Genomic DNA, 12,769 nt, shown 5'->3' with positions numbered 1-12,769 from the left:
GGAGAGAACTCCAGTGTCTGGTACTTTGTCTTGCCATCTGATGCATAATATTCTGCGAAGACAAGTCATGTGGAAATGATTGAGTTGTCTTGCATGCCTTTGATACATGGTCCACGTTTCACAGGCACACAGGAGTGTAATGAGTACCACAGCGCTGTAGACCTTCAGTTTTGTTGCTGGGCTGATTCTTCGACGTTCCTATACAGTGGAGTGCAGTCTACTGAAAGCAGAACTTGCCTTTGCTATTCTGTAGTTAACTTCTGTGTCAATAGTCACTGCTTGGGAGAGGATGCTGTTAAGATAAGGTGAACTAGTCCACTGCCTGTAGTTTCTGCCCTTTGATTGTGATTATGGGTTCTGTGTACAGTGCATGAGGAACAGGCTGGTGAGGACTTCGGTCTTTTTAATGTTGATGGTGAGTCCAAAGTTGTCACAAGCTGTGGAAAATTTGTCTATACTGACTTGCATCTCTGGCTGTGAGCCAGTATACAGGGCACAGTTATCGGCAAAGAGGAAATCTCTCCTTCATTTTGGTAATAGCTTGAAGTCTCCTCAGGTTGAAGAGCTTCCCATCCACTCTGTACTTGAGTCTGATTCCAGCAACACTGTCCTGGAAGGCATCATTCAGCATGGCAGTAAACATCATGCTGAACAGTGTAGGTGCGAGCACACAGCCCTGTTTGACGCCATTGGTGACTAGGAATGCCTCAGAGGATTCTCCGCCATCCAGTACTCTGGCCATCATGGAACTGGCATACCATCTGAACTTTGATATGATCCTCCACAGGCCTCGTCGGTTTACAGTGTCGAAGGCTTTCGCGAGGTCAGCAACGGTTGTGTAGAGCTTGCGATTTTGCTCCTGACACTTCTCCTGAAGTTGGCACGCAGCAGAAATCATGTCAGTAGTCCCGTGACCTTTGCGGAAGCCACACTGTGTGACTCTGGAAGCAGGCCCAGCCCCAGATGAGTGACCAGACGATTTAGCAGGACTCTTGCAAGGGTTTTTCTTGCGATGATGAGCAGCGAGATTCCTCAGTGGTTGTTGCATACTTGCCGATTGCCCTTCCTCTTGTAGAGATGTACGATGGAAGCATCTTTAAGTTCCTGAAGAATAGATCCTTGCTTCCAAAAGGACTGGAACAACTCAGTGAGCTTCTTGATGTAATTTTACTCACCAAAGGCTGTGCTTTACTGGAATTCTGGTGACAAATTCTGCACTGAATATTGACCACATTTTTTGCCTTACAGAGCCAGAATCGAAGAAGAAGAAGAAATTGGTGGCAATCCATCAGGCCTTGAACGTTGACCCGGTGGATGTCGAGACTCTACGACAGTCTGCCATCAGTGAGGGTGGGCTCCTGACTGACGAGATCCGCAGGAAGGTCTGGCCAAAGCTGCTGAATGTAAATGTTTACACCCTACCTCCAAAACCAGGTAAGAGACAGTATGGAAAATTCTTTACAGCTTTATTCTTTTGCAGACTTGCAAGCTTCTCTGTAGCGATTTAATCCTGCTTCTATCCATTTACTTATGCTGAGTGTTCAAGTATATCATTTCATTTTTTGATCAATATTTTTTGTCCAAGATGAGTGATGCCCATGATAGAAAGAGGAGGCTATTTAGCCCGATTCCACCATTCAGTTTAATCATGTCCAATCTCTATTTTAACTCCATTTCTCTGTATTGGTTCCATAACCTTTACCCAAGTAAGATCGGTCACACTCGGTTTTGAAATTTTAGCAGCTTTTCAAGAGAGAGGGTTCCGAGTTTGCACTGCCCTTTGTGTGGCAAAAGTGCTTCCTGACATCATGCCAGAACGACCTCTTTCTCATTTTAGAGTTCTGCCGCCTTATTCTCCCTCCCCCAGCCGTAATAGCTTGTTTTGTGCTCTCTCTCTTACCAACACCTTTAATCACAAATAATTAAATTATCTCTTAATCTTCTATACTTGAGGGAATATAAGGCTTTCATAGAATCCTCAAATGCCTGCAGTGCAGAAGGAGGCCATTTGGCCCATCGAGCCCAACAATCCCAGCCAGGCCCTAACCTCATGTATTTACCCTGCTAATCTGCCTGACTCTAAGAAACAATTTAGCATGGCCAATCAACCTAAGCCATACATCTTTGGTATGTGGGAGGAAACAGGAGCACGCTGACGTGGAGAGAAGGTGCAAACTTCTCCTGGGCATTGCTAATCTTCTCACTCAACCAAGTCACGCTTAAATACCAACTGAGTGAGGACACACAGGTCAGCATTATTGTCTGTCCTACCTGCTGGACATGGGCTTAGAGGGCACTGCATACAAGCACATTCAGACCGCATGAGCTATGGAATGAGTTGTGAAATGTCTCTGTGTTGCCATGTGTGAGCAGGGCAGTTCCTTGCACCACGAGTTCAGGTTCTGGATCATGCCGTCAGGCTGAGACAACTGTCTTTCTCTGACACTGACTTTCAAGTTGATGTTTCTCTATCCTCTAGCTATTACTGTAACACTACATTCTGCACTCTCTCCTTTTCTTCTCTATGAACGGTATCCCTTGTCATTATAGTGTGCAAGAAACAATACTTTTCACTTTGTTAATACATGTGACAATAATGAATCAAATCAGTCTTCCTTCCCAGGGAAAACGGAGAGCTCAGGCCCAGTTCTTGCACATACCCTTGTGGCTGTAAGGTGGCACTGTTTGCAGGGTTGGAGTCAGGTTGAGGAGGCTTGCATGCCTCAGGAAGAAAATCCAAATGGTGTGTTAAAAATTGATGTATATTTGTCTTTTAAGGCAAGGATATAAGGGAAGGCCACAAAGACTACAACCAGGTGCTCATGGATGTACAGCGGTCGCTGCGCAGGTTTCCTCATGGTAAGCACATGAAGATTCAGTTCTGAGTCTTTAAAGAACTCCACTTTAAAAATAATCTCCTCTCACCTGCAAATAAGTCTAGCCTGTGTTGTCTGCTGAGTTCTTTGTGTGGATGGCTGTAACTCGTGAATGATTCATTCTTGGTAATCTTAAAATGGTTCGTAAGGGTCTTTGATAATAGAATACAAAACCAGGTGTCCTAAATTAGGGGGAGGCAGTGTCATAGCGATTAGTGGATTTGTAGAGAACCATATTAATTCTCTGTGGATCTGGGTTCAAATCCCCTCACGGCAGATTGTGGAACTTGAATTCAATAAAAATCTGGAAATAAGAGGGCAAAAACCCATCTGGTCACTAATGGCCTTTTATGGAAGAAAATCTGCCGTCCTCACCTGGCCTGGCCTGCATGTGATACTAGACCCACAGCAGTGTGATTGACTCTTAAATGGCCCAGCTACAAACTCAGTAAAAAGGAATGAAGCTGGACCACCCAGCGTCAATTTAGGCACCAGAAACGACAATGGCAAACCCAGTCCTGTCAACCCTGCAAAGTCCTCCTTATTAACATCTGCAGCACTACAGACTGAGCTGGCCAGACTTAAAGGATATAGCTGCTAGAATGCAGCAGGTGGCAAGAGAACCAACTAAAGGGAAGAACTTAATCTCATTCTTGCCACTCTGCCTGCCATAGGTGCATCTGTTCATGATAGTATCAGTAGCCGTAACCACAGTCCTTGTGAAGACAAGTTCCCATCTTCACATAGAGGATATTCATCATTATGTTATGTGGCAGTACCACCATGCTCAATGGGATCGACTTCAAACAGATCTAGCAACTCAAGACTGGGCATCAATGAGGTGATATAGACCATCAGCCAGAGAATTGCACTCAACCTTATGGTGTGGCATATCCCCTACTATACCATTACCGCCAAGTGAAAGGATTAAATGCCCTGGTTAAATGAGGAGTGCAGACACCAGGCCTAAAAATGAGCTGTCACCCTGGTAAAATTACAACACAGCGTAACTTGTTACTTATATAGTTTGGCACACAAGTAATAGAGCTAAGCAATTCCACGACCAATGGATCAGATCAAAGCTCTGCAATCCTGCTACATCCAGCTGTGAATGATGATGGACAATTAAACAACTCACTGGAGGAGGAGCTTCCAAAAATGTCTCCATCTTCAATGAGGAGCCCAGCACATCAGTGCAAAAGATAAGGCTCAGGCATTTGCTACAATCTTAAGCCAGAAGTGCCAAGTGGATGATCTATCTCTGCTTCCTCTGGAGGTCCCCAGCATCACAGATGTCAGTCTTCAGCCAATTTGATTCACTCCACCTGTTATCAGGAAACAGCTGAAGGTGCTGGATACTGAGGAGGCTCTGGGCCCTGACAATGTCCCGGTAATGGTAAAAGCTGACATCTACCTGGTAATGTGAAAAATAGGCCAGGGTGTCCTGTACAGAAAAAAAAGGACACATTCAACCTGGCCAATTACTGTCCCATCATTCTGCTCTTGATCATCAGTAGAGTCATCAACAGTGCATCAAGTGACACTTGCTCAGCAATAGCCTCATTGATGCACAGTTGAGTTCCGCCAGTGTCACTCAGTTCCTGACCTCATTACAGCATTGGTTTAAACATGGACAAAGGAGCTGAATTCCAAAGGTGAGGTAAGAGTGATTGTCCTTGACATCAAGGCAACATTTGATAGAGTGTGGCATCAAGATGCCTTAGCAAAACTGGGGTCAGTGAGAATTGGGTAAATCTCTCCGCTGATTGGAGTTATACCTGCACAAAGAAAGACATTGTGGTCATTGGACGTTAATCCCCTCAGTTCTAAGATGTCACTCCACGAGTTCCTCAGAGTAGTGTTCTAGGCCCAACTGTGTAGCTGCTTCATCAATGACCTTCCTTCCACCATGAGGTCGGAAGTGTGGATGTTTGCAGATGATTGTACAACGTTCAACACCAATCATAACTCCTTGGACTGTCTGAATGCAGCAAGACCTGGACAATATCCAGGCTTGGGCTGACAAGTGGCAAATAACATTTGTGCCACACAAGTGCTACGCAATGACCATCACCAACAAAAGAAAATCTGTCCATTGCCGCTTGTTATTCAATGACATTATCATCACTGAATCTCCATTATAATCATTCTGGGGGTTACTATTGATCAGAAACTGAACCGGATTAGCCATGCAAATACAATGGCTTCAGGAGCATGTCAGAGTCTAGGAAAATGTGTAGCTCATCTCGAGTGCCCAAAACCTGTCCACCATCTATAAGGCATAAGTCAGGAGCATGATGGAATTCTCCCCACTTGCCTGAATGAGTGCAGCTCTAACACTCATGAAGCTTGACACCATCCAGGACAAATCAGCCCACTTTATAGGCATCCCTTTCACAGACATCCACTCCCTCTACCACCGACAAACATTGGTAGCAGTGTGTACCATTTACAAGATGCACTGCAGGAATTCTGCATGGCTTCTTAGACAGCACCTTCCAAACACATGACTACTAGCATCTTGAAGGACAAGGGCAACATAAACATGGGAACATCATCATTTGGAAATCTCCCTCCAAATTGCACACCATCCTGACTAGGAAATATATTGCTGTTCCTTCACCATCACTGGGTCAAAATACTGGAACTAACCCGACCCACCTGCCCACACATACACACAGCATTACCTTGGAGGGAGTACAGAGAAGGTTCACCAGGCTGATACTGGAGATGATGGGGTTAGCTTATGAAGAGAGATTGAATAGGCTGTGTGTGAAAAAAATTGCCCCCCGGACCCTTTTGTATGTCTCCCCTCTCACCTGAAACCTATGCCTTCTAGTTTTTGACTCCCTTACCTTTGGAAAAAGATGTAGACTATCTAGCTGACCTATGCCCCTCATTATTTTATAGACCTCTAAGATCACCCCTAAGCCTCCTACACTCCAGAGGAAAAAGTCCCAGCCTATCTAGCCTCTCTGTATAACTCAAGCCATCAAGTCCCGGTAGCATCCTAGTAAAGCTCTTCTGCACTCTCTCTAGTTTAATGATATCCTTTCTATAATAGGTTGACCAGAACTGTACACAGTATTCCAAGTGTGGCCTTAACAATGTCTTGTACAACTTCAACAAGACATCCCAACTCTTGTATTCAATGTTCTGGCCTATGAAACCAAGCATGCTGAATGCCTCCTTCACCATTCTGTCCACTGTGACTCCACTTTCGAGGAGCTATGAATATGTACCCCTAGATCTCTTTGTTCTGCAACTCGCCCCAACGGCCTACCATTAACTGAGTAAGTCCTGCCCTGGTTCAGTCTACCAAAATGCATCAGTTTGCATTTATCTAAATTAAACTATCTGCCATTTGTCAGCTCACTGGCCCAATTGATCAAGATATTGTTGCAATCTGAGATAACCTTCTTTACTGTCCACTATGCCATCAATCTTCGTGTCATCTCCATACCATGCGTAAATTCTCATCCAAATCAGTTATATAAATATAAATAACAGTGGACCTAGCACTGATCCCTGAGGCATGCCACTATTCACAGGGCATCAGTTTGAAAAACCACCCCCTGGGGCCAATTTTGTATCCATTTAGCTACCTCCCCCTGGATCCTGTGAGACTTAACCTTATGCAACAACCTACCATGTGGTATCTTGTCAAAGGCTTTGCTAAAGTCCGTGTAGACAACATCAAGTGCACTGCCCTCATCCACCTTCTTGGTTACCCCTTCAAAAATCTCAATCAAATTTGTAAGACATGATTTTCCACTCACAAAGCCATGCTGACAGTCTCTGCACTCTCCGCTCTCTCATACTCTGCACTCTCTCCTCCTTCCATGAACGGTATGTTTTGTCTATGTAGCATGCAAAAAAAAATACTTTTCACTGTATCTGAATACAAAAATAAATCAAATATATGTCACTAAAAAGACATTGGTGAAGCAGTTTTGTTTTTAACAATCTGACCTCTTCATAATCACTTTTACTGACTTGCTTAGTTTCAATTTTTTAAATCGACATTCATATCAACGCTGACCCTTGGTGAATTTGAATTCAATTTGCATGGGAGCATTTGTCATGGTGGGATTTGACCTCCTATTCTCTAGATCATCAGTCCAGCCATCTGGTAACAAAATCACTACTGTATCAAAACAAAAATGGCTGAAGCATAGCCTGGGAGAAGAACCCAAGAGTGTAGAAACAAATACTTGTACTCCCTGGAATTGAGATAGTCATGAGTGACAGTAAGGAGGTTTAATCTGAAATGGGGAAATTTAGCTTGTTGCAGCTTGGTAAAATGAGAAAGAAGCAGTGGGATAGACAGGGAAGGCGTTTAGTCTGGAATTCAGTACAATGGGAAAGATGGGGAGGCAGTTTAGTTTATAAGAACATAAGAAATAGGAGCAGGAGTAGGCCATCTGGCCCTTCGAGCCTGCCCTGCCATTCAATAAGATCATGGCTGATCTGTCGTGGCTCAGTTCCACATTCCCGCCCTCTCCCCATAACCCTTAATCCCCTCTCTTATCAAAAACCCATCAACCCGCGTCTTAAAAATATTTAGCGAGGCAGCCTCCACCACCTCAACGGGCAGAGAATTCCAGAGATTCACCACCCTTTGAGTGAAGAAGTTCCTCCTCAACTCTGTTCTAAACCGCCCCCCCTTTATCTTGAGGCTGTGCCCCCTAGTCCTACTGTCTTTTCTGAGCGGGAAGAGCCTCTCCACCTCTATCCTATCCATCCCATTCATCATCTTATACGTCTCAATGAGATCTCCCCTCATTCTTCTAAACTCTAACGAGTACAAGCCTAGTTTATTCAGCCTCTCCTCATAGCTCAACCCCCTCAACTCCGGTATCAGCCTAGTAAACCTCCTCTGCACTCCCTCCAAGGCCAAAATATCCTTGCGTAAGTACGGCGACCAAAACTGCACACAGTACTCCAGCTGCGGTCTCACCAATGCCCTATACAGCCGCAGCAAGACCTCCCTACTTTTATATTCAATCCCCCTCGCTATGAAGGCCAGCATCCCATTTGCCTTCCTGACCACCTGCTGTACCTGCAAGCTGGGTTTTTGCAACTCATGCACAAGGACCCCGAGGTCCCTCTGCACTGTCGCCTGCTGCAGTTTTTCTCCACGTAAGTAATAATCCTTCCTACCATTATTCCTACCAAAGTGGACCACCTCGCACTTGCCAACATTAAATTCCATTTGCCAGTTCCTGGCCCATTTGCCCAGCCTATCTAGATCCTTCTGCAGACTCTCCACACCCTCCGCGCAATTTGCCGTTCCACCAATCTTGGTGTCATCAGCAAATTTCGACACCATACACTCGGTTCCCTCCTCCAGATCATCTATATAAATGGTAAATAGCTGAGGTCCCAGCACCGACCCCTGGGGCACTCCACTAGTCATCAACCGCCAATCCGAATAGCACCCATTGACCCCCACTCTCTGCCTCCTATTTGACAACCAGTTTGGAATTCAGTGGGAAGGATGGGGAGAGTATTTAGTTTGTTGGAATTCAGTACAATGGGAAAATAGGAATAATGTTAATTCTGTGATAGCTATGAAATGTGTAGAATGTATGTCAGTGCCAATATTGATTTCTGGTCCTAATTTGATTGTAATGTTTGTGATGTAGACAGGAAACTGTACCATTGAGATCTGGATTGAAAGAAAGTATCTATGTTGGTTTCTCAGTTTTAGCATGTTTTCCAATGTTTCTTATTAACAGGCATGAGACCAGAGGAACGTGGAGTCCTCCAAGAGCAACTGATCAATGTCATTCTCTACGTCTTACAAAGAAACCTGCAGCTTCACTATTATCAGGGATATCACGATATTGTTGTGACCTTCCTCCTGGTTGTTGGTGAAAGGATGGCCATCGCACTCATGGAGATATTGTCTTGCCATCATCTCAGGTGAAGAACCACTAAATGGGACTAGTATTCCACATGGTTGCATCGATACCAGTCAAGTACCAGTAACCCCACATGACATTGATCTTAGTGACATGCTGAGAATGTTTCTGGGAGAGATGCAGACTAAGAGGAATATGAAATAAGCCAGGTCACATGAGGCCCACTGTACCTGACTCCTGTCTTTTGTGTATACATACAAAAAAGAATTCATCTCAGAATATCTGGGCTTTCCTGTTTGATCTGAGTGGGCAGACCAAGACCTAGGGAAATACTGATGGTAATGCAATGATGTGAAGGATACCTACTCCTTTGTTCCAACCTTTAAAATTGGACCTTGATTGCCAGCCCTAGTTTTTAAATTCAGTGGTTAGCACTGCTATCTCATAGCACCAGGGACCTAGGTTCGATTCCCGGCTTGGGTCACTATGTGTATGGAGTTTGCACATTCTCCCCGTGTCTGCATGGGTTTCCTCCGTTTTCCTCCCCGTTCAAAAAATGTGCTGGTTCAGTGCATTGACCTGCTAAATTCTCCCTCAGTGTGCCCAAACAGTTGTAGGAGTGTGGCGACTAGGGGATTTTCGCAGAACTTTCATTGCTGTGTTAACGTAAGCCTACTGGTGACACTAATAAATAAACTTAAGTTAATGCATTCAGTTCCAGGATGTTGACCCAGTGACAGTGAAGGAATGGTGATATAGTTCAACATCAGGATGGCGTGTGGTTTGGAGTGGAACTTGCAGGTGGCAGTGTTTCCAAGCATCTTGGTGGTAAAGGTGGCAGTTTTGGAAGGTATTGTCAGAGGAGTCTTTGAGTTGCTGCAGTGCATCTTGTAAATGTACACACTGCTGTGTTGGGGTGAGTGGATGTTGAAGCAGGTGGATGGCTTGCCAATCATGCTGACTACTTTGTCCTGTAAGGTGTCAAGTTTGAGTGTTGTTGGAGCTGCACCCATCCAGGCAAATGGAGAGTATTCCATCATTCTGCTGATTTACGCTTTGTAGATAGGCTTTGGAGAGTCTGGAGTCACATAGCCACTAATTATACAAATAATAGGGATAATCACTATTTTAAAAAGAAAAGTTATGGTATGAATCTTTTTGTGCAGATCAGTATTGAGTATTCCAGGTCAATACAGAATAGTCAGTAATGGAATAAGGCTTCTACACTAACCTGACAATATTTCTCAACTATAGCTTCAGCATCATACACCAGAAGGCATTTGACAAGGTGCCACACCAAAGGCTGTTGCATGAGGTAAAGGTACACTGTGTTATGGGAAATGTATTAGCATGGATAGAGGATTGGTTAACTAACAGAAAGCAAAGAATGGGTATAAATGGGTGTATTTCTGGTTGGCGATCAGTGACTAGGGGTGTGCCTTGGGTCAGTATTGGGACCGCAATTGTTTACAATTTACATGGATGATTTGGAATTGGGAACCAATTGTAGTTATCAAAGTTTGCAGCCGATACTACAATCTGGTAGAGCAAAGTGTGCAGAGGGTACCGAAAGTTAGCAGAGGGATATAGATAGTTTAAGTGAGTGGGCAAGGGTCTAGCATATGGAGTATAATGTTGGTATGTATGAGGTCATCCATTTTGGTAGGAATGACAGCAAAATGGACTATTATTTAAATTTAAGGACACCTGGGTGCCCTTGTGCATGAATTGCAAAATGTTGGTTTGCAGGTGCAGCAGGTAATTAAGAAGGCATAGAAATGTTGTCCTTCATTGCTAGAGGAATAGACTTTATAACCAGGGAGGTTATGTTGCAGTTCGTATGGTGCTGGTGAGTACTGTGTACAATTTTGGTCTCCTTACTTGAGAAAGGATATAGTGGTGCTTGAGCAGGTGCAGAGGAGATTCACTAGGTTGAGGATGGTTCAGAAATGTGTGCGAGTCTGGTTTGTTTAGAAAGATGACAGTGTCTTGAATTTTTAAAGAATTTGTTTGAGACAACAAACTCCCGGCTACTTGAGAAAAAGGAGAAAGTACAAAGTAAATTACATATTAGTTTTTAACACTTGTTTGCAAGCCATTATTTTTACTCGATCGAGTGCCAGCGAAGTTTCACTACGATGAACATGTATGTCACATCGTTACTGCTATATGCTTTCTCTGTTGCTGTTTACTCAACCTTTCTGGTAGGTATTCCTGAAACAAAATCCATCTTAGTGTTGCTCTGCAGCTTTCAAAGAGGAAGATCCCACACAAGCTAGGAATAGGACCTCCAGCTGAAATTGTCTTAAATATTGAATTAATTCCCTATTTGTAATCCCCGTGCTCTGCTGTATTTTCGATAGACATTTAACCATGGAGTGTTCTGAAATGCAAAATTGAGTAACATGGTCAAACAATTGAAAAAGATAATTAAGAACAGAAACAGCTGGAATTAGGTCAAGCAGCATTTGTGGTGCGAGATGCAATGTTATTGACGTTACTGGAGATCCTGTTCTGATATTGAACATAGTAATTGTAAATAAAAATAAATGAAGAATTTTGTTTGCATGGGGTGAGGTGTTTGGGACCTCGTGTTCTGGTGGAGGTGAAGCTCTTGCAGTGATTTGGGTTATTTATCCAGTGCTGCCACTACATGAAATTAACAGCACAGACAGAGGTCATTCAGTCCAACCAAGCAATGCTTGTGTTTGTGTCGCACATGAGCTTGCTCCCATCTTACTTTTCTAACTATGTTAATATGTCCCATTATTGTCTTTTTCTCATGCCCTTCTCTTTATTGACTCTTACCCATATTGGTATCAAGCGATAACACATCATCAGTGTGATGGGGTGGCACAGTGCCAGGGAGCCGGGTTCGATTCTCGGCTTGGGTCACTGTGTGGAGTTTGCACGCCCTCCCTGTGTCTGCGTGGGTTTCCTCTGGGCGCTTCAGTTTCCTCCTGCTGTCTGAAAGATGTGCTGATTAGGTGCATTGACCTGAACAGGCGCTGGAGTGTGGCGACTAGGGAAATTTCACAGTAACTTCATTACAATATTATTGTAAGCCTTACTTGTGACTAATAAATAAAGTTTAAGTTTGGCTAGTGGAACAGGCACATTTCAAAAAGTGGATTAAAATGAATTACCAGAGGGAGCCTGGAAAGCTATGTATTCCTGTCAACAGCTTTAGAATGGAGGTGGAGCAAGCTGGCAATGAGCAAAGAAGAAAATGATGGTGGTTTGGAGGGTGCTGTTTGGGAGATGATGGGTACAGATGCCAGTCATGCCATTCTGGTACAGCACATGTTGCAGAATACAGCATGTGCTTTGTGGTATTGTATGAGATAAAGGGTAACCCTTCTCTCTTTTGGTACTCCACAGGGATTTTATGGATCCCACAATGGACAGCACTAAACATATCTTAAACTACCTAATGCCAATTCTGGAAAGGGTGAACCCAGAACTCCACGACTTCATGCAAAGGTGAGTTTCTGATACATTTTCCACCCTTGGCAACATTAACTGTTTGGACCTCCTTCCCCCACCTATATGTCCAATGAACAGTAGACCCTGTAGATCAGGACCGTCGACTGGTTTCTCAGACATTGAGTGCTAAAGTTGGTCAGTAAGAGGGGACTCTTCTTGCTGGTGAGCAACCCTCTTTAAATTTGTGAGCAAATAAGGGGTAAGGGTTGTTTGTGATGCCCCTCCAGCTAAATAGCCTGCAATGGCTCACTGCAGATGTTGAAACTGCCTACTCATTTCTCCTCCCCCACTAAATGATAGCTACCTGTAACTGAAGGCAAGTGGTTCCTTCAGCACACTATCCAGATAAGGGGAGGGAAAGAAAAGCACAGGACCATCCTGAGTAACCTACCTTCCTGATTTAGGAGAGGAACTAACATTCTGCCATCAAAGCATCCCTCCTCACGTCCTTTCAATAAACAGTCACCAGCATTTGTGAAAAGCAGCCTGAGAAATTGCAGTCAAAATAGCAGTGAATTTTGACTGCTATCTTACTCTGTG

At 44.0% G+C, this 12,769-nt stretch overlaps 1 protein-coding gene across 1 annotated transcript in view; it reads left to right on the top strand.

Annotated features, from left to right (window-relative positions):
* The window catches only part of LOC145359345 (TBC1 domain family member 20), a 62,904-nt gene that overhangs the window by 15,196 nt on the left and 34,939 nt on the right, over positions 1 to 12,769 (top strand). The window contains exons 2-5 of the mRNA XM_080213948.1: positions 1,249 to 1,434; positions 2,779 to 2,859; positions 8,618 to 8,804; positions 12,125 to 12,226. Of these exons, the coding sequence (XP_080070074.1) occupies positions 1,249 to 1,434; positions 2,779 to 2,859; positions 8,618 to 8,804; positions 12,125 to 12,226 (556 nt within the window). The remainder of the gene's footprint in view (positions 1 to 1,248; positions 1,435 to 2,778; positions 2,860 to 8,617; positions 8,805 to 12,124; positions 12,227 to 12,769) is intronic.

Source organism: Carcharhinus amblyrhynchos, chromosome 2, assembly GCF_965287045.1.
Source record: "Carcharhinus amblyrhynchos chromosome 2, sCarAmb.v2.hapA, whole genome shotgun sequence".
NCBI lineage: Eukaryota > Metazoa > Chordata > Chondrichthyes > Carcharhiniformes > Carcharhinidae > Carcharhinus > Carcharhinus amblyrhynchos.
Note: the sequence above shows the minus strand (reverse complement) of the source record. Positions and strands in the feature narration are given on the sequence as shown.